Source organism: Haplochromis burtoni, unplaced genomic scaffold (assembly GCF_018398535.1).
Source record: "Haplochromis burtoni strain Fernald_Lab_line unplaced genomic scaffold, NCSU_Asbu1 Contig_238, whole genome shotgun sequence".
Taxonomy (NCBI): domain Eukaryota; kingdom Metazoa; phylum Chordata; class Actinopteri; order Cichliformes; family Cichlidae; genus Haplochromis; species Haplochromis burtoni.
Genome location: NW_024582599.1, coordinates 368,408 through 389,404, shown reverse-complemented (window position 1 = coordinate 389,404; position 20,997 = coordinate 368,408). Strand labels below are relative to the sequence as shown.

The 20,997-nt window shown below is 42.3% G+C and overlaps 1 protein-coding gene and 1 long non-coding RNA gene across 6 annotated transcripts in view; both read left to right on the top strand.

The window, feature by feature from the left end:
- Positions 1–6,105, top strand: part of LOC102290852 (SPARC-related modular calcium-binding protein 1) — a 22,715-nt gene extending 16,610 nt beyond the window's left edge. For all 3 annotated transcript variants that reach the window (XM_042227019.1, XM_042227020.1, XM_042227021.1), the window contains exons 8-11: positions 40–98; positions 333–426; positions 1,843–2,189; positions 5,413–6,105. In XM_042227019.1, coding sequence (XP_042082953.1) covers positions 40–98; positions 333–426; positions 1,843–2,173 — 484 coding nt within the window. In that variant the 3' untranslated portion in view covers positions 2,174–2,189; positions 5,413–6,105. The remainder of the gene's footprint in view (positions 1–39; positions 99–332; positions 427–1,842; positions 2,190–5,412) is intronic.
- A 7,835-nt stretch (positions 6,106–13,940) lies between these two features.
- On the top strand, positions 13,941–16,339 carry LOC102313197. Of its 3 annotated transcripts, none has more exons than XR_001336885.2 (3): positions 13,941–14,146; positions 14,921–15,061; positions 15,570–16,339. It is a non-coding gene; the product is annotated as an uncharacterized LOC102313197 (long non-coding RNA). The 3 variants fall into 3 exon arrangements; XR_006055165.1 differs by having other exon boundaries at positions 14,921–15,069; XR_001336886.2 differs by having other exon boundaries at positions 14,674–15,061.
- The last annotated feature ends 4,658 nt before the right edge of the window (positions 16,340–20,997 follow it).

Here is a 20,997-nt window from a genome sequence, read left to right as displayed (position 1 = left end):
TGTGTGTACACTTACATCAGTGTGTGTGTGTGTTCACAGGAATCAAATCCCGGACTGCACTAGGGCAGAGGCTGCATCACTGGAGAAACCTCTGCCTGGTAAATATGACAGTTTCTGATTGGTGGAAAAACAAAAATATACAGATTTAAAGCATCCTGTAAACATCTCACACATTTTCCATTTTCAGCCAAAATAACTGAAAAGCAGTTTGCCCAGATGTGAATTTCTCATCCTGTTTACTATATATAGGCCATTTGTTACGTGTCTGATGTCATGTGGAGGCCGATGATGTTCATATCATTCAGGTTACAGTCTTTACTCTGATCCCACAGGGTGTCCTGGAGCTCGTAAGAAGAAGTTCCTTCAGAGTCTGGTCAGAGCGCTGCAGGTGGAAGCACAGCATGCTGGGAGTCAGAGTCCCTACCAGTAAGTCTGGATACTGTAGACAGCAGGGGGGGTGACGAGTGCAGCAGTGATTAATGATCTTCTGTGAAACTCACAGTAACATCTCAGGCTGTGTCTGAAATTGTTATTTACTCACTTTTTCATCATCTGCACGTACTCTCATGTCAGAATCTCTAAATAGAAATGAAAAACATGTCTGTAGCAGGTCGAGTTTCTGAGAGTCCCAAAGTGGTGGAAGTTTGTCTTAGTGCCTGAAAATTCAATATACCTCTCTGTAGAGGGAAAACTGACTAATGTGCAAGTATATTTGAGTAAGCAGGCACTGATTTAGGAAATATACGGTGGAAACAGTAGATGGCACAGTTATCTCAGATAAAAATCATTTCTCAATAAGCAGACATCCGTTTAGAAGACCCCTACGAACTCAGCAGGCTGTGTTTGTATTATTTAAATATGTTTTGATTTTGTGAAATGGAACAGGCTTCAGACTCGCACCATAAGTTTGCATTATGTCCGCTCTGTGCCTGCGTGCTCGTACAACGTGAAACCTGTAGATCTGCTTTAAATCAAGAGAAATTCTTCCGTCTCAGGTGTGTAATGTGCCACCTGTTGCACAGCAGGAGCTGATAGCGATTCCTCCGGTGTGTTGTAGTGCTGAGATGGTACGCAGAATTGAAAATGAAAACCAGTTTCACACATCGGTGAACAGTGCAGATTTGATCAAGCACCTGATAACCTGCAGGAAGAACAGAACGGAATATTCCCATCTGTTTTCCTGCGTTTGCCAATCAGCACTTACCTCATTCTTTCCATCTGCTCCTCAGTCTCAGTTTACAAACATGTTGTTGGCTCACTTCTTCAGGTTCATGCTTTTCATGCATCTGTGTCCCATCCTTCACCCACTTTATTATTCTCCACCAAACATGCACAGATTTTCAGCTCCAGCATATTTCTTCACGATAACTTTGGCTTTGCTGTTTCATTCATTCCAGACTTGTTTGCGGTTTGTGTCTGACATAAATTTGAAGCTTCAGTTGCTCAGCTTGCTTTATAACTGATAAGAGGGAACTGAGAAATCCATCTGGTGATTCTGTTTGTCAGCAGGCTCCCTTGTTCTTGTGAAATGGGATGTTTATTGAGTTCTGCTGGAGCGTTGTGAATAGTGCTGCTGGGTTTTATACGATCAGTGTGTAAACATTGAGACACACTGTCAAATCTGAGTACAGATTATTCCGTGCTCTCTGTGATGCTAACAGCGATTTTAAGGTTTGAGTGACTTTCAAATTTAAGTTTTTCACTATTTCGTCACACAGAACTGTTTCTTTAAATGTGTTTTCTGTGAAAAGTGATTTGAAAAAAGAACCTGAATGAGGTGGCGTCCTTTACACCAGCAAAGTGTCTCATCTCTTGGGTTTTTGTGCCGCTTCTTTCCATCAGAGACTCAAACACAGATCCTTCCAGTGCTCCTTCGCCCACTTCAAACCCTCCACCCTCTGTGGCTCCTTCATCATCTTCCTCCTCTCTGGATAATGCCTCCGCTGATGCTGCAGAGTCTTCTAGGCCAGAGGTGGTGCTGCAGTGGCACTTTAATCAGCTGGACGTGGACTCCGACGGGTGGCTCAGTGAGCGTGAGGCTCGACCCCTCCGTCAGTTCCTGCGGCGCAGACTGAAGCCACGACGCTGTGCTAAGAAGTTCGCCCAGTACTGCGACAGCGATCGAGACCGAAGCCTAACGTTAGAGGAGCTGAGGGTGTGCCTGGCTCTCTGAGGAGGCTTACCGTCAGGTATGTGACTGCAGTATAAACCCAGTGGTTAAGCTAATCATTTCTAATTTTTTCCAACTTGTACCTCTTGTTGGGAATGATTTGCATCACCCTTGCTTAACTTTCTGTGCTCTGTGAAAAAATAAGATAAATCTGAATATATCTAATACAGCTGGCCTTTTTACTCATTACATGTTTCTTGTTTGCCACAGATTTGAACTTGAACAGATTTTCCCTTTATTAAGATAATGACAGTGGGAAGAGAAGAAATTCAGGCAAAGGCTGGTAGACTATAGGAACGGCAGCTCTTTGCGCCCTAACGACGTACTGCACATGCTTAACCACCATCGAGCTGACGCTAACCTTCACACTGCTGCCCGTAAAAACAGAATATAATCAAAGTTCACTTAGACCATGACACAGCTCAATAAAACCGCAGCTTTGACCAGCTCAGCTTGTTTCAAAATAACACGTTGAGCTCGCCGGTGCAGTCTAGCAGAGAGTAGAGCACACGCTGTGAATGCACCAATTCTTCGGAGCCGTTGAACCGATCGGCCTGATTAAGGACAGGTGCAACGGCAGGGAGCAGAGTCTCTGTTCTCACTCCAGCTGCTGCTCAGTGCGAACCCGCTCATGCTGCATGAAGCTCATTTGATACGTTTCTCCAGCCAGGTTGATGAAGTGATCGTTTTCGGCTCATGTGCCATAGTTTAGAAACACAGTCACAGAGTGGGAATGTCTCCATGTTTCCTTTTGTCTTCAGATTAGCACAATGTTTTGGAAGTGTTTTTTAAGTTGCATGGTTTGGATGGCAGCTAGTTTACAGCTCTGATCGTTGCTTTATAATTTAATATTTCCTCTTTTTTCTTATTTCCAGTCTCTTTTGTCTACTTCAGTCACCCCAACTGAAACTAAGCAGCTCGTGTTGGTCTGAGAGTTGATGAATGTCGAGCTAATACGCAGATTATCAGAGCTATGAAAATAAGAAAACATGTCTGCGTGGGCAGAATATGAGCTGCGCATTAGAAAAGGAACAAACAGGATACAATTACATCTTATTCAATTCAGTTTCATTGTTTCCTCTGCTGATTGTTTCCTCTTGCAGCTTCTTATTACTGCTAAGAAGCTGCAACTTGTAGTTATTTTGGGAAAGCAAATCCATCCATGAAACAGCCTACGCCTCTGCTGTGGCATAATCACAGTAGTATAACTCCAGTTTCAGTGGTACTGAGCAGTTAGTGGTAGCAGGATTTAGATAAGTAAAAGTAGAAGCAGCAGAATATACCTACCTAATATACCTGGTGATATTTCAGCAGCAGTGAGATAACACAGAGTTGTTCTCGTCTCAGTTTTCACAGCTGTCTCTCTCTCTCTCACACGGCTGTTAACCGGCCTCCTCATTGGTCTGCTGGCTGAGGTAAAAGCGTCTTTTCTCTCCTTTTCAGGCTGTTGATCTAAGGGGAGCTGAGCAGTTTGGGCTGGCAGCGAGACAAATTACACCCACGATGTCTGAGTGTTTATGTACCTTCGTAAAACGAAAACAAACGGTGGTCGAGGTGAAAAGGCCCATTTGTCAGGGGGCTATCAGTCACAGCTCGGTGGTGACAGCGATTCACTAATCAGCCCACCGCAGACGGCAGTGACAGCTCGACCAGTGTGTGTGTTTTTCTTAGTTATAGCAACACGAGTCTGGGATTTATTATAAGTTTGTAAGGGTCATAAGCTCGATATTCCGTCTTTCTCTGCCTGGATTTTTCTGTCATTTCTGTTGATGTAAACAAAACAAAACATCTGGTTCATATGGAGATCTTAAATCATGTTGCTGATTCCACCGACAAGCATGAAAAACACGATTATACAGTGAAGGACGGATGACAGAGAACAGCAGCATTTTCTCACTGTATCTGCAAACATCCTGTAGATCATTTTATATATTTATATATTTTGTGTAAACTGAAAACTTCAGTTTATTTTTCCAAGATTTCACTGGCAGAGTTATCAAAGTACCATATTATTTAGAAATAATGTTGAAAATACAAGATTAGAGCAGCTACAAGGATCCCATTTAAAGTCTAGACTGACATCGTCAGTGACACGTCAGCTGACCTGACCTGAGAGTTGGCAGTTCATCTTGTGATCGCAAGGTTGCCGGTTCGAGCCCCGGCTCGGACAGTCTTAGTCGTTGTGTCCTTGGGCAAGTCACTTCACCTACCGCCCACTGGTGAGGGGCCGATGGCGCGATATGGCAGCCTCGCTTCTGTCAGTCTGCAGCTGTGGCTACAACTGTAGCTGCCTCCACCAGCGTGTGAATGAATAGTGGAATTGTAAAGCGCTATATAAATGCAATCCATTGTTATCATTTGCAAACCTTCACCGATCTGTGTGAAAGTGACGGGAGTCAGTCAGTCAGATTGGGCTTGTTTGGAGAAACGTTGCCTCACACCAGCTGATCTGTGCAGTCTCCTTGGAATTGAAAGTAGTTCCCAAGAGGCTGAGGTCGGTAACAACTGATTATCAATCAAAAATTGATAATTCTTAGTTGAGGTTGTTGTTGTATATTTACTCGAGCATGACTCAGCCATAATAGTTAGACTGAATGACACAAGTGTAATCTCATTTGAGGAACAGCAGTGAGAAAGACCTGTGGGCAGCCTCGGCGTCAATGAAGTGTGACTATAGAGACTGTATAGCATTAGAAAGCAGCAGTGCCTGAAGAGATGCAAGAGCAGGAATATAGAGTGGATACGAGGAAACAGGCCTCGAGTCTGGATGACCTAAAAGTCTTGCTTTATGGACAGGAGGACACACTGGTGAAATTAGGTTCTGCACAAAGGCAACAACAGGGACAGCAAGGGCAGTAAGAATCACTGCAGAAAGTATGAAAAGTGAAAGTCAGCAAGAGGACAAGCAGAGCAGCAAGGTGAAGTGCAAAGATAAGAACTGGCAGGTGGCAGACAGAGGCAAGTGGACTGAGGAGCAGCTGCTAATTCAGAGATGAAGAGAAAGACAGGATAAAGAGAGGCACATGGGGCATTGAACTAACATGTGTCTGGGGGAGATAGCAGTGACCTCCAGTAGTGATGGAGGAGCCGACTCCCCAGACACGCTGCCAGTGGACCCATGTCACTCTGCTGAGCTCGGTAAAACAGGCTAGAGTTGAAAAATAGTTTCCATTGATGTGATTCTATTGTCTTTATTTTCCTACCCTTCATTTCTCTTTCCCATTTTTTTGGTTCTCTTTCAGAGTCAAAGCGACCGAGAGCAACGAGACAAATCAGCTGACATCAAAAGGCAGCTCGTTTTAGTGATTAAGTCATAGAAGCGCCATCGTTGGGGTTGGAAGATCTGTTCTGTCGCCCACTTGTTCCTACATGGTCGCAAATTCCTGACACTGTCGCTGTGGGGTGGAGCAGGGGGAGGTTTTAATGTGCAACCTCCAGCTCGGATACACTCGGCACTCCAGACAACCACTACAGTAATCTGATCCATTCTCAGCCACTTGCAGCTCAGTGTCCTCTGCTGTTTCACACCCTGCAGAGCCATCCAGGGGTTCAGCTTGGATTCTTTTTGGCTGACTTTTGCTCGTGATTCCAGACCAATAACAACAAGAAACCTTAATTTATTCAGTTACTGCTTTCCTTTTTCTCCTTTCATTAATCTTATGTGTCTTTTACTTCCCGAGCCTGCATCTCTTCTTCTTTGTACATACTTTGTTACAACACATACTGACAGTATATATTAACACATGTATACATAAGTATATGTACTTTTGTAATTTGTTCGTTAAGTTGTATTTTCAGACCACATCATCGACTCACAGCATTTTCTACTAAGTAATTGTGAGTTAAAAAAGGGAAAAACAGGTGTGATGGATGGATGTAACTTCAACCTTCATGTTTTTGCTGTTTGTAAATTTCAATAAATTTGTCGTCTCATTTTTATTCATCTCAGCAGTCATACGTGTGAACGCTGTCTCGGCATCTCAGACTCGGTGGTTATCAATGGAGCCGCCGTGTCCTTCATTAGGTCTAACAGGAGGCCCGTTGGTTTCCACAGCAACAGCTGCCCGAGTTGTTGTCCCCTAATAAACTAATCAACAGATAAACAGGAAACAACAGAGGAATAGCATCTTTCATAACAGTCAAGTAAAACTTATTTCCCATCCTGCATTAGTGCCCGTCACAGGTCATCACTGAGGCTAAATGTATTTCGACGGGAGATTAACAAGGTCCCGCGGCTTCCTAGCAGCCGGAGCAGATGATGTGCTTTCCTGTGCGACTTTGTGCCAGTTTCACAAACATACCTTAGACTGGAAATGCTGGAAATATGCAGCAGTGAGGACACCGTCCACCATTTTTGTTTAAGGATCTTATCCTGAAAGAAGTGCTGAGCCGTGCCACATCAAGACGACACAGCATGAAAGCTCTGTGCGATTGTTCTGCTCGAGGTCAAGGCATCGAGATGTCAATCTGAATTTATGTATCTGAGCCACATTCAAAGGTGACCTGACCTGACAAATAGTAATATCAGAGTTTGTGTGACTTTTTAATAATAAAGCTCACTTCAGTAGAGAAACTATTCACTGCAAGTTTTCAGTGCAGAGAAACCTTTTTTTAAATACACAAAATCTTATTCAGAGTAATCTAAAAGAACGACGGAGTGATGCTTTCTGCTTGAGAAATTGCTTGGTACATTGTAACTTTTCCTCTGAGGAACTAAAGGTACAGATAAAGTGAAGGTTTCACTGATTCAAATTAGACATCCTATAATATGAAGTACAATCCTTAAAGTAACAGATTTGAATCCTTTCATAACACTGACAAAGCCTGAGGATGGGAACTATAATGTGTTTCACAAAAGGAATTGTGATAAAAGTGGCTATATAAATAAAATTATCCTGACTTTTATTCAATTCAATGTCATTTTGTAGTGCGGATTACAGCCTCGATTTTCTCTCTCATCCTTCGTAAGATTAATCTGATGGTCCTCTGGCCCATCAGATTAATCTTATGATCTCTTGGAGGTGATCTGACTTCCGTAATGGGAACCACAGCCTGGGGACACCTGGACAACTCTCAAAAGCTCTTATTAATCTTTCACTTCACATTTCGCATCCAGCTTCTGCAGACCACACCTCGGCCTCTTTCGCTTTGTTTATTTGACCAGCAGATGGCGCTCTGGCTCTAGGGCAGCTTTACGAGCAGCACCTCCGGCAGGAGAGGAAACCTCCTGCAGTCTTGCTCCAAAGACACACCCTGATAATCCCAGCCTCAGCAGAGCAGACAGGGAAACACTGCACGATTCCATAAAAGCACAGGCATAGATTTTATCATGATACAAACTGCTCACGAGATGGAAACGAGCAGTGCCCCGAGCATCAGAGGCAGGACCTTGATATGGATTGTTTGCATGATATGGTATTGATATGAATTATAGATGAGCTGCTGCATTTAAATGTATAGGGCTTTATTTGGTAGAGTGGGATCTTGCAGAGGGTGTGTATGCTCCTCCCAAGGTTACACACTGAGAGCGGAGTGCTCCACCGAGCCCATGACTAACAACGAGAGCCTGCAGGTCACACACAGGCATCAATCTGCCAAGAAATTCAGCACACACAACACACACACACACACACACACAGCAGTGCCCTACATGTTTACATGCTGAGATCAATCTATAATTCATCCGACTAAAATCCATATCTGCCACCTCATCAAAATTCAGTTCCTAATAATAAAAGACATGCTGACTCGAGCACTAACTGTTAAGACAAACACACTCATGCAATCAACTGCACATATATATTATTAGCCGAGGGAATCAAGTTGCATGGCTCTGATTTTTATGGAAGCTCAGTCGACTAATGATTGCAACTTTGTCATGTGAAAGAAATCCACACACAAATTTGCAGAACGCAGACATTTGCACAGCAGTTAGGATGCAAAGAGTGTGTGGTCCTGATGCTGCCAATGACAACAAAATGTAGACAACTCTAATATGCACCATGTGGTGATTGGTTATATATAATATTAACTGTGACTACAATTTTAATTAAATCTGATACAATATTGCACAATAAGTGATGATTGCAAGAAAGCATATGTTTGGAAATGTCTCATTACGACTGCTCATCTTAAAATGATTCAAAATGAGGAACTACAGAAGTCCAACAACATCCCAGCAAATATTCAAATCATCCTTTTCTGTTGTAACCCTGGCGCCTGGTCTTTTGTGGACCCCCGTCTGCATCGTGTTCGCTGTATGGAGAGTTTGTTCTTTGTTTGTTTCCCATTTAATTTTCCAGTTTAGTTCCTCATGTGGAGTTTTTACTTTCGTCCTTTGTTCCCTCTGTTCTCGTCTAAATTGAGTTCACCTGTCTTTTGTTAGCCCTCTGCGTCGTGCATATTGTCCTTAGTCTTTATCTGGTTCTCTAATAAAAAATTTACATAATCCACAAAGAGGGATCCACCAGGCAAAAACAAGCAGGGAGACACAGGAACCAGAGTTGATCTCATTATGTCTTTGTACTGGGTGCACTTGTAAACATTTCGAGACAAGCAGGAGAATGTAAGCTCCCTCTGGATGTTCATTAACCATTTGTTGGAGTGCTGTGTCTCTGACTCATCCGTGATGAAAGCGTTCTTGCTCTCCTTGGACTGGTGTAAATGATTATTAGCAAAACTGCAGTGCAGCACGCCGCCCCGCCTCTGTGGTCAGACGGCTTGGCTCAGTTTGTAGCTGCAGTAATATATTTACAATCTTTTAATGCTGACCAAAAGTAATGGTAGTAAACTAATCAGCAAGTATTGGTATTCAGCATTTATGAGAAAATCAATAGCAGGAGAGTCACAAAGTACAAGAGCATCCTGAGAAAATATTGTGGGAATAATTGGCTACTTCAGTGCGCTGCTGTTTTCTCTGACCTCGGAAAGTTCCTGTGGGAATTGCTGTGGCTTCAGTATGAAGCACAGTCTTATTATAAATTGACTGAATCATGTTGTGACATGCCTGTGATTGATAGTGATTTGATGAGGAGATGAGGTTGACATCATTGTACGGAGGTCAGTAGTCGAAACTAACAGACAGGAAGAAGCCGTCATCCCTAATTAGAGCTAGATCACGTTTTTATGGATCTGAAATGCTGCCTCCTTTCCATCCTCATGCGCATATGCATTACTGCACTGGTGCCCAACTCCAGTGATGTCAGGCAAATCCAGGTGTGCTGTGGGATTTTGTGACAACCATACAGTATTATTGCAGTAATAATGATAACTGATTTACTGTATCTGAAGTTGTATTTGTTCCTCATAATAAAACTTCATCATATGTGCATTTGTTGACATCAGAGGCTGTGCCTGATGGTGACAAGGTTAGTCTGCCCGAGTGTCATCTTCATAAGAAGTTGGCTAGCACAGATCCAGACAAGCTAACCCAGAGGTACTTTGAGAACAAACATGTCTTCTGAGAAAAATGAGGCGTGCTTAAAATGAACACTGGATCAGAACCACAGGAAGCCAGAGTGCTGTGTAAAAATGTCTGATAAGGTGTTGGAGATGATTCTCTACACTGCTGTAAAAATGTGGGGATTTTTATGCTAGTTCCAGATGTTACAACTGGGCAGAGAAACAGAAGCTATAGACAAGCTGTCCGTAGCTCTTCATTCTGCTTTTGAGCCAATTTTTTTGAAAACAACTGCCTTCATGTAGATTTGGTGTTGGTGGGGTGATTCTCTGTAAGGTACTGCACCTGGGTATTCGTATGTTATTAATCTAGCTATATTGATCACACAGGTGTGACATCTCATTTTCATACCTACTGTCATGTTCAGCTGTGTAAACAGTAGATTGTGGATCCAAACTGCTGTTTTGTATAGAGAATCCAAACTTTCAGGCTCAACTAAGGAACAGATTCACAGAAACGGCCCAGGCCACTAGGAGGAGAAACTCACAGCGAACATAAGACAAGAGCAGCGCGACAACAGCTGGGACGCACAGCTGGATCAGATCGACACAAAAGACGAGACAAGAACCGAAAGGAACACAAAAGAGAACTACTTAAATACTACATGAAAGTCACCTTTCAGTAACTAAAAGTAACTAAAACTAAGAACACAACACTGCAATAACATTTCATTTAGGCATGTCATGTTATTGACAATAAACCGGACTGGGTTAAAAGCACAGCTGCACTGCTCAGGAAGTCTCTATTTTCTGAAGCGGCTGAGATTCTTTTACCATCTGTCGGACAAAGCTCAGGTTTTTTGACGAGTCTGTTGTGGCCAGTGCCATCCTCCATGCTGTTGCATGCTGGGGCAGCAGGCTGATGGTTCAGGATGCCAACAGACTCAACTCTGGAGCTGGACTCTCTGAAGTTGGTGTCGGAGAGGCAGATATTGTCTAAGATAAGGACAATACCTCCCAGTCATCACTGACGTGCTGGCCAGTCACAGGAGCACGCTCAGTGATGACTGAGATTACTCAAATGCACCATTGAATTACACAGAAACTCAATCTTGCCTTGATCTAAAGCACAGCTACTCACTGCAATAGTTCGTCACCTTCATCACCTTCACCTGGGTGTTTTGCTGCTTTTCTGTTATTTACATCACTACCACCTTCCCACGCTGTCAATCTCAACACCATTACTTTAGTCCAAACATCTCCTCGCCTGCTTTCTTTAAGCCACTCAGCCTCCACTTTGCACGGTTTAAATCTGTGCTCTCCATCATTCTCCTTTCAGACTAATCCCATCTCCACCTCAGACACCATCCAAGCCTCAGTCTTCATCTACACCACCTCATTCACATGGGATCTTGTTTTTTTCTAAGCTTATTACAACAACTCTCACAACCTCTCTGCACTCACTTCCACCATTTGGATGCAAATAATGACTTGGGTCCACCTTTGCTATTTGCTCGCACAGCCGCAACATAACACGAGTAGAAAATAAACCATGAATAACCTATACGAAATATTAAAGATAAACAAACCTTGTAAACAAAAGGGAATAACAACTCAGTAAATAGAATATTAAATACTGACTAAGCAAGATACACAGAAACCCAATCCAGGGTTGGACTTTAAGGACTTTAGGATCGAAAATACAAACACTGGGCAATGAAAAGATCTAATAAATGACACCAAGAAAAATAAAACACTAAATTTGAACATAAATCGCTTCACAAACTCAGGGACTGTGACACCTTCGAACAAACCAGAGGACCTGGGAAAAGCAATGAGACCAAAAAAGCTTTTATTACATTAAAATCTGGAGAATTTATACAAATGCCAACTTCTTACTGCTCGGTAAAGCAATTTATGTAGTTACCTTCAGGTACAATACAAAGATCTGAGGGTAACTTTATTGGCATATTATTCTCAGAATGTTTTAGTTCTTTATGATGACAGGAAGTCTTCCTGTTTCCTTTGAGCTCTGGACTGAAACAAATAGCTGGATGTGACCAAATGTACCAGGTGTGGGATGAAGCCTCTGTACAGACAGCAGTAATACGGAGTCCTCATGTGGAGCCAGTACCTTCATCTATCACTGGAGAGCTTTGATTATTTAATCCAACAATATAATGATGTAACCAAACTTTGATGCCAATTAAGCAGTCTAGCAAACAAAGTCAATGTAATCTTTGGAGCCACAGAGGAGTCTTTAATATTGTCTCAGTAAAACTGATTCATAAGGAGATCAGTGTTGTCTTACATTCAAATCAAAGAACAGGAAACAAAGAAGGAAATGGCGATGAGAGCAAGAAATAAGCTTTGTAATGTACAGAAGGAACTAACGAATCCTGACTGACGACATTTGATTTCACCAGTGACATCACTGTTACCAAAAAGTTTTTGACAGGCATGGAAATGCTGAGTCAGCATTTGTTACACACCAGCACAGAAATATCTGCCGGATTCAGGTTTCCTCCGGCAATTAAAAAAAACAGAGCTCCAGTTTAGTGACAGCATAAGTGAATATAAAGTCAATAAAAGGTGAGAATTACCTCCAGGCAGAGAAAATAAGAAATGAGTTAAAAATAAAAATCTGGGAAAATCCTGATGCTGTATTGCTCCAATTCACCGAGGTTAGTGAAAATGGGAGAGACTGAAGGAAAGCACGGGGAAAGAAAGCTTTAATATTGTATTCACACACACGATGCATTGCAGCTCAATCGAATCATTTATTAAAACTGCTGATCCAAATAAACGGATGCAAAACTTTCAAACTGCTTTAATGAGGATAACAGAGGTAAACACAAGCTAACTGTGCATGCTAATGTTTCATCCCCATGTTATTTATCAGCTCGCTAACCCTGCCATGGGGAGGCCAAAAGCCCTGATCCTGGATAAATGGGCAAACCTGCATCAGGAAGGGGATCTGGTGTTAAGTCTGTTCCAAGTCAAACATGTGGTTCACCAAAAATAAGATTTATACATAGGTTCAGGCCGGTGTTAACACGGACCACCTCCAGTATTATTGGCCAACACAGTGCAGGTGGAATCTGCTACTGCTGGCTGAAGACAGGAAGAGGAGAAGGAGAAAGAAGCAAAGGCAGGAGTGTTTGGTGTATCTGAGATGGCAGCAAGAGTGGAAGAGAAGGAACGAGAGGGCGAGATGGTAGTGAGACCTCCTTATGATGGATGATTTGGAGATGGTGGCACGTGCAAAAAGACAGGTCGAGTTTAAGGTAGCAGAGCTGAAGACTGTCATTTGGAGTGAGCCGAATGGACAGGATTAGAAATGTGAACATCAGAGAGACGGCAGTTTGGAGACAGAGTTAGAAATGTGAGGCTGAGATGGTTTAGACATGTGCAGAGGAGAGATAGTAGGACAAAGGATGTTGAAGGTGGAGCTGGCAGGCAGGAGAAAAAGAGGACGGAGATGTGGTGTGGGGGAAAGAAGGCAGTCAGAGGGTTGGTGTGAGAGAAGAGGATGCAAAGGAAAAGGGTGGTAGAAGAACGAGATAAAGAAAAAGAAGAATCCTGAATTTTCCTGCTTCAGCTTAATGGAAGCTAGAGTCTATTTTAATGGTTTCATATGAGATCTTTATATTTGTACATGTATGTATTCTGTTTTCATACCACAATAACTGCTGAAACTTTCCCCTGCTGTTCGGTCTCCCGGTCATATTTGGGTTTCAGGAGGGATGCATACAACTTAGGAAACTCACATGTAAGGCTAATTGGCAGTCCCAACCATTGCACTGTCATCTGAGCAAAGCAAAAACACCTGGACTCAATTACCTGCTTCAGGTGGGAAAAGGCATTACCTGGAAAATGACACGAGAGAGAAGCAGCACAAGCTTTCTTAACAGCGATAGAAATGCCATACAGTCCCTTTATAGGATGACAGAGTGTCCCACCTCACTGTTTTAAGTTTCACTTGATCTAGAAAATGCAGATTTTTCTTTTATAAAAATCAGTTTATGCGGGAAAACGAGTATCCATGGTTTAGACAACCTGTGTCTAAGCTGCGATACACATTAAAGAAAAGGTTGCCTAATTTAAGTTCACTTAACACTCTTTCGTTGGTATTTAATCTTGCACATCTGGATCAGATGTTGGAACAGAACATCATTTGTATGAGATATACTTAAAGTATCCACAAAATGACATTGCACTGGCTGATTGGCTTCAGCTGTTTGTGAAACACTTCACAGTGACAGGTGCATCCACAGCTGTGACAGATAACATCCTGACACTTCGAGCAGGTGCGCAGATATTATAACCTGCCATGGTTACTTCCCTCTTTACACTCATGCTGACAGTTCATTGGTGCGTCTGACCTGACTCTGTCTCACTGAGCTTGTCTTTTGTGCTGATTTGATTGAGGAGTAAATAATGTGCACACAGTCTGTCGGCTGGATGTCAAACAGGCAGAGGTTCAAAAGCAAGGAGAGCAGAGGTCTCTTCATTAAATTCAGAATGATGAAGTGTGAGGTTTGCTGTCGGACGCTGCTGGATGTGAGCTTGTTTTGGGTGGGTACAGGTTGTGTTAACGAGGCTGTGCTGTTGCTGGATGTTGATCTTCACTGCTGTGATTCTGCGAGTAGACTTGTTGGCACTGCACACTTTAAGATGATGATGTTGTCCCTACTTCTGGCTGCTCGTTTTTGATGTCTGCTGGCAATTCTCTTTGCATTCATGAGAAACTTTATTTGTAATCTGCATGTGTGTGTATCCATGAGGTGGCTTTGCTTTATCACTACCACAAAAGTCTTTGGTTGTCTAAAAACAGTGTATTTTACTCAAACTTGGTCTATTGTTCACATTGTAATTGAATCGATATCTGAGCTCCTGCGAGTCGCTAACTACAGGCCATCTGTTCATATTTGTTACACAAAAGCATGTGTGTTGTTGTTAAAGCTGATTTTAGCAGAATCCTCATCACTTCTTCCATTCTTTAAGCGCTCTCTCAGTGAGCAGAACTCATTCTACTAAATCTAAATGCCAGATCACTTTCTTAAAGTGGTCTCTTCATTGAGGTGAGTGTCTCTGATGTGCAGGTCAAGAAGGCAAATCTGGGCTGTGAAAGTGTTGCAAAAGGACGCTGGAGCAGGGTCAATGACAGCTGATGAACCTGAGAGTCCGTCGAACACGAGAATAGAAGAACATCCTCATTTTAATCCAAAGTGTGCTGAGATTGACAAGTTATACCTGGAGACGCAAAACAAAGCCAGTGACAAAAACTAAGATGACCAACATGTGCAATCTTGTTCATGTTTACACTTTGTTTTTCTGTGTTACCTGCAGTGTAACTAAAAGACAAACCGCACAGCAAAGCTTCATGAGAGTGAGCGCCACAAACCCCATCACTTTAGTTCATTTATGATGGAGCGTGGTGAAGCATTAAACTGTTCTGCCGTCTGATCAGCTCTTTTTGGAAATCTCCAGGTGAGCAGGTAAAGGTCAAGAGGGAGGATCTGTTATCAGTATACAGTGGGTGGATTAGAGAACGTGGGCTGAGTAACTTGCACATGTGGTGAGTGATATCAGCAGGTTAGGAACACAAAACCTGCTGATATTACTCGCACAATAGTTTTATACCTGAATGTTTGTTCTTTACAAACCAAGGCCTAATTGTTTTACAAAATTTTAAATGAACAGTATTCATGATGATGACATTTATTACCATATGATCTTTCATTTAAAAGGAATTGTCATTGCTTTATATCATCACTTGGAGTTTTTTTTATTTTATTTTTTTATTTTTTTGGCACTACCACACAGATGCTGCAAAAATCTTTTCTCTTTTGTCTCCTGCTGAGCTGAAAGATCAAATTTTCCTCTACCTGTTTGTTCTTTTTCTTGTTGCCTGTTACTCTTGTTCATATGAGCTTTGGTGTTTAAACTTTTATTTTAAGAGTCATTCCTGTAGAAAGCTGTGCTTCCTTTGTTTCAGGCAGACTTTCTCCTGCTGTCCTGCCTCAGCGGTGCAGGCTTCTCTCCTGCAACATCGTCACCACCTGGAGGTAAACGTGTTTCCTTATACAGAGAAATGGGGGCGTGGCAGTATGCAGATTGCACAAGCCTGTTTGTGCCAAATGATACAGAGTTATTAACATTGGTTAGATCAACACAGCCTTGTGAGCTTCATGTTTCATAAATCCAACAGTAACTTTACATAGACTTTTTTTTTTTCTTTTGGAGCAAACTAACAAGGTTTCCATGCACATGCTAGTAAGCTGCTCCTCCATAAACAGTCGATATAAAACAAAGTAACACCTGTGTGCTTGGTTTGTTCTTAAAGGTAGATGCGTTTGTCTATGAAACGCATGCATCAGCTGATTGTCTGCACAGCTACATGCTGCTTCATTGCTGTGTAGCTAAGGAGACTCCCTAACTGATACAAATGTAGCAGGAGTCCAGATCACTTCGCACTCACACTGTGCCTTTAGCTTGGCATCATGTAAGCAACTAAAAGTTTGTGCATATTTGTGACACATTCACGATGTCGTTGTGCTGTCTTTGGTTATATCTAGTGTGGCTAATCAATGCCTTGACCTCACCTATCAGCTCTTCTTCATTTCTATTTGAAACCTGCTGCTGCTGGAGCTGCAGTGTGAATTATACTCGTATCCTCTCCCTCATCCTTCATCTTCTCCTTACTCGCAAACAGCCCTGATGTTTATTTCAGGTCGCCTCTCGGCACTTCTCATTCGCCTGCTGGCATTTCTCCTCTTCCTCCTCCGGCCCTCATTTCCATCTGTGTTGCTCTCTTCTTTGTCCTCGTCCTTCTTATTTCCATTTTTAGTCTGTTGGAGCTCAGCTGCAAACTTTACATGTTGGTGTGACAATAAGGCGCTGTGAAAACACACACACACACACACACACACACACACACACACACACACACACACACACACACACACACACACACACACACACACACTCTTTTCTCGTTACAGTAGAAAACTTTCAGTCTGTGCTGTGTCAGTGCAGAGGGTGATGATGTGCCGTACGGCTTTGAAGATGGACCAATGCCTTCATTGTCACTCTCATGCAGTCATTGCCCCCCTGTATTTCCAGCATCACCACCCAATTTCAGATCCAGTTCTCTTTGCTCTGGACTTCCTGTAACATATTCTTCCTATTACAGCTGTGTTATTGTAATGATCTCTCAGTTTCTCCAAACCCATTTTCTTCACTCTCACTACCTTTTCAATTTTCACACTTACTCACATTTTTGCCTTTTTCCGAGGTCTTCCTCAGATTCCATCATCTCAAGCTTTTGCTCTGTCACTCTCATTTTCATAATGCTTCACACCTGTCATGACTGCTCACTTTCTCTGCTGATCCTCAGAAATTTCGATTAATCCACCCAAACTCGAACTTGCTGTATCTGCCTTAACTGAACCGACTGGAGTCACGGCAACTTTTAAGTCCAAAGAAGACTGAAGCAATCAATAAACCACTCTCCTGTTGTAAATTGGCAGTACCAGTATTCATCACACACACACTTCCACACTCATCCCTAAATATAACAGACACCATTGTCTTAAAGCCGTAAGGTTTCAATTCAATAAAAGCAGCAAACTAGGTGGACAAATCAATAAGCACACCCTTAAAAGCGCAGAGATAAGCAGAGCATACCTCCCTGAGCCTATTTATAAGCTGCTCTGGGTTAATGGGGAATTTGTGTCACCTTCATCACTGATTTCAGGATGTTTTAGCACTAAAGTGAAGACTTATCATAACGTGCATATATCTGAGTTGACAGCAGCTCAGCTAGAATATTTTTGCCTTTAATTTTTTTTGGAACGAGTTAAAAGCAAGTATGCAAAAGGTTTTTATTATATTATTTTTGCCTGTGCAAAAAAAATATATTGCCACCATGACAATCACCTAACAGAGACAGCTTAAGCTGTTTTATCGAGTTTACCCACATGTACAACTGACAGCAGAGTAAATGATTTTATCTGGCTAGAAATGTCAGATTTTATTCTATAAAAGGATTTTTAGGGGTTTGTTTTTAGCTAGCATTTTGAAAGTTTTCTGTTTGCAAATTATTATAATGGGTCTACTGCACCTACAACGGTTTTCTGTATATTTCACCTGTCAGAAGGAATGGTGCTGGTCACAGTACTGATGAGGTGTTAGAATAGCTTTTGCCCCAGTGTTTTGAATTTTATTTTATTAAACTTTAGATTCTCACCTAGTTTTGGTCTGAGTTTTGCTCATTGTATCCCTGCCTGTCCCTCCGGTCGTTCCCTCATGTCTTCTATCCTAGTCTCACCTTTGTGTGTCCTCTGTAAGAATCAGTCTTTATTTTTCTGTTCCCGTGAGGTCCAGTCTCTGTGTTCAGTCTGTCTGGTCTCAGTGTTTGTTTTCCTCTTCCCTGGTTTAAGTTGGTATGTCTTAGTCTGGGCCTATTGTCTGTGAGCTAGTCCTGTTTTATTTTCACAGTCCTGCGTCTTGTGTATATGCTCTGCTTTGCTTCCTTTCTCTCATCAGTTAGATTCCTTCAGCTGTGTTCCCCAGGTGTGTCCTCTCTGCCCTGATTCCCTTCTGTTCTTATTTACTCTGCGTGTTTGTCTGGTCTTTGTCACGTTGTTGTCATTCTCTCTTCATGTATGTTCTGTTCGTTTTGCAACCACTAAGTCTGCGACTCCTGTTTGTTTTGTCCCCTGAACTTGAGTAATAAAGCTGTTCTGAGCTCAGTCCTGTCTCCGCGTCTGCTCTATCAGCCAGTCATTCATACGTTGGAGTATTAGGGTCACAGTGTTCAAAACATATCAATCACTTCGAGAATAAAAACAAATTGTTGGAAAATTGTTGCTTCAAGACAAACTGTCATGATACTCTCTACAAAGCCCCTTACGGAGATGACTTGGTGAAATCATAATTCAGAATCAGTTTTAGTCGCAATCAAGGAAATGATTTCTCTTTTAGCTCATAAACACAGCGCGGTGATGAGTACAAGAACGTTGAAAAGATGGTGTAAGAAGCTGCATCTGGTCGACCTCATGCAAGAAAGTGAAAACCTGTTTTACCACAAGGCTACACACGACTCACCAACTCATCTACACAAAGCAGATGAGTTGGTGCTATACAGAGGGCGGTTTGTCTTGAAACAGCTGTAATCTCCACATTTTAATTTTTTTTCAAAATAAAATTTTGACTTTAAACAAATGATTGAAGTCAGAAATAAGCTGAACGCATTCAACTGTTATGCTAGTAGACAGAATTAACAAGGAGGCACCATAACAGTTCGACTCTTCCAGTGAATGATTTATATATTTGTCTGCACAGCTGCCAAACTGTAAAAGGTCTTGCATGGGATTGAATCTGTTAGCTCCCCTCAGGTTGTTGAAAAAGGGGCATGAATGTGGATTTCCTCCAGGAGGAAGTCCACATCCACTTGGACCTGACTATATCATTTCATTTTTGAGTTGTCAAACTATAATAGCAGTAAAATAATAACAGGATGGTAATAATGCAGTATTTAGCTCCTTTTTCTTTTTTCTTTCTTAAATATCAGAGCATGAGTCTTCAGACTAGTCTTTACCATTTATAGGCCTTTACTGCAGATCTGAGGTCCAGCAGCCCTGTAGCTAAATATAAGGCTGAGATTTCCTGCTGATAAAGCCCAGAAGGACGAACCACCTCCACCCAGCCACAGCAGGAGGATCAATCAGCTGATTTCCTTTAAGAGTTAGTAATGATTTCTCTGCCATTAACTTCCACTTAGTTTTTACCACATTTTACAATTAGCATTTTAAACAAAGCCCTTCGTTTTTCTCTGTTCGCCTTTATTTCATCTCTTCCTCTCTTGTCCTACTTGTCCTTCACTCAATTTTCTGATTTGTAGACAGAACTCCAGCCAGTTTCATCTTCCCTGTATTCACAGGCGCCGGCTGTCAAGGCCATTTTTACTTTATTATTTTTCCCAAAGAAGTGTATGTTTTTGTGCGTGACACAGAACGGAAACTGTGATTTTCTAAAGCCCAAGGTCACTGTACAAAGCATAAGAGACAATAAACAGTACAGTAAAAGATAAAAGCAGCATTTGTTTAAAGAGTGAGTCAGTTTGAACAGATGGATTTGGGGGTTTGACTTGAATAGGGGAAGGGAGCCAGCATCCCTGATATCAGGAGGAAGTGAATTCCGGTGAGCAGAGCAGCTAAAAGCTCTGTTCCCATAGTGGTGAGACGGGCAGAGGGAACAAGAGGTGACTGCCGAATGAAGACCTAAGGGAGCAGCAGTGTGGAGTAAATCAGACATGTAGGCAGAGGCCAGGTTATTATAAAGGTGAGAAACAATGATTCTAGTGAGTCTACGGGCAGCCAGTGAAGCTGCTGGAGAACATTGGTGATGTGCGAGTTATGATCCAGGCTGCAGGATTCTGGAGGACTTGGAGTTTATGAACAGACTTATTAGTGAGACAGAAGAGAATTACAATAATCAGCCAGAGAAGTGACAAGGCTATGGATCACAGCACCATGGAGGGTGGGAAAAGGGAAAAGATGGTTGATGTTGCGTAAGTGGAAGTAAGCGGACGGGATGAAGTGATAATATGAGACTGAAATGGCAAAGTGCTGGTGAAGACGTTACCCAGACTATTAACCTGAGGGGAGACAACTAGAAAGAAAATCAAAAGCCTATACTGGGAAGGCTAAACATGAAACCTGAAACATACTAGAAAACCTGAGACCTGGAGAAACGTGGGGTACACCAGCAGAGGAAACGCTGGGAATGACAAACAGAGGGATCCAACTAGGAACAGAGGGACGAACACACTATATATACACGGGATAACGAGGAAATGGCACACAGGCAGTGAACATAGCTGAGCGGACCATGACACCTTTAGTGTTTGTCATGCTGTTTTTTTGTTATTGTTTATTTTTATTTGCCAATAAATGTGTGTATTGGTGGGAGGTTTGTGCGTATTTGGGTCTCTATGACTGAAAACGAGCGGGACACGTGGCAACCTCGTTAAGACTGACGGCACTACAACGCTGCACGACACCTTTTATTCTCATTATTCTTATAATTTCATCTTGAAGCAAGTCAGGAACATGACTTAATGCTGTGCTCCACTTCAAACACATCTCTGCTCATCCACCTGTGAACGGCAGTCTCTGCAGACCTGTCTCTGCAACAATACATATGTGTGAATGCACGTCAGGTCTACTCATAAGGTGCTGAATTTGTGTATCTTTGCAGGTGTGTGTGAGGGCGCACGCTATCTCACATCAGTGTCTTTCTTATTGTGTGTCACTGTGCTAGCTAGCGTGTGTGTGTGTGTGTGTGGTGGTGGTGGTGGTGGTGGGGGGGAGGGGGGGGTCTAAGCATGTGTGTGCTGACATTTCAGTCACTCTGCTGTA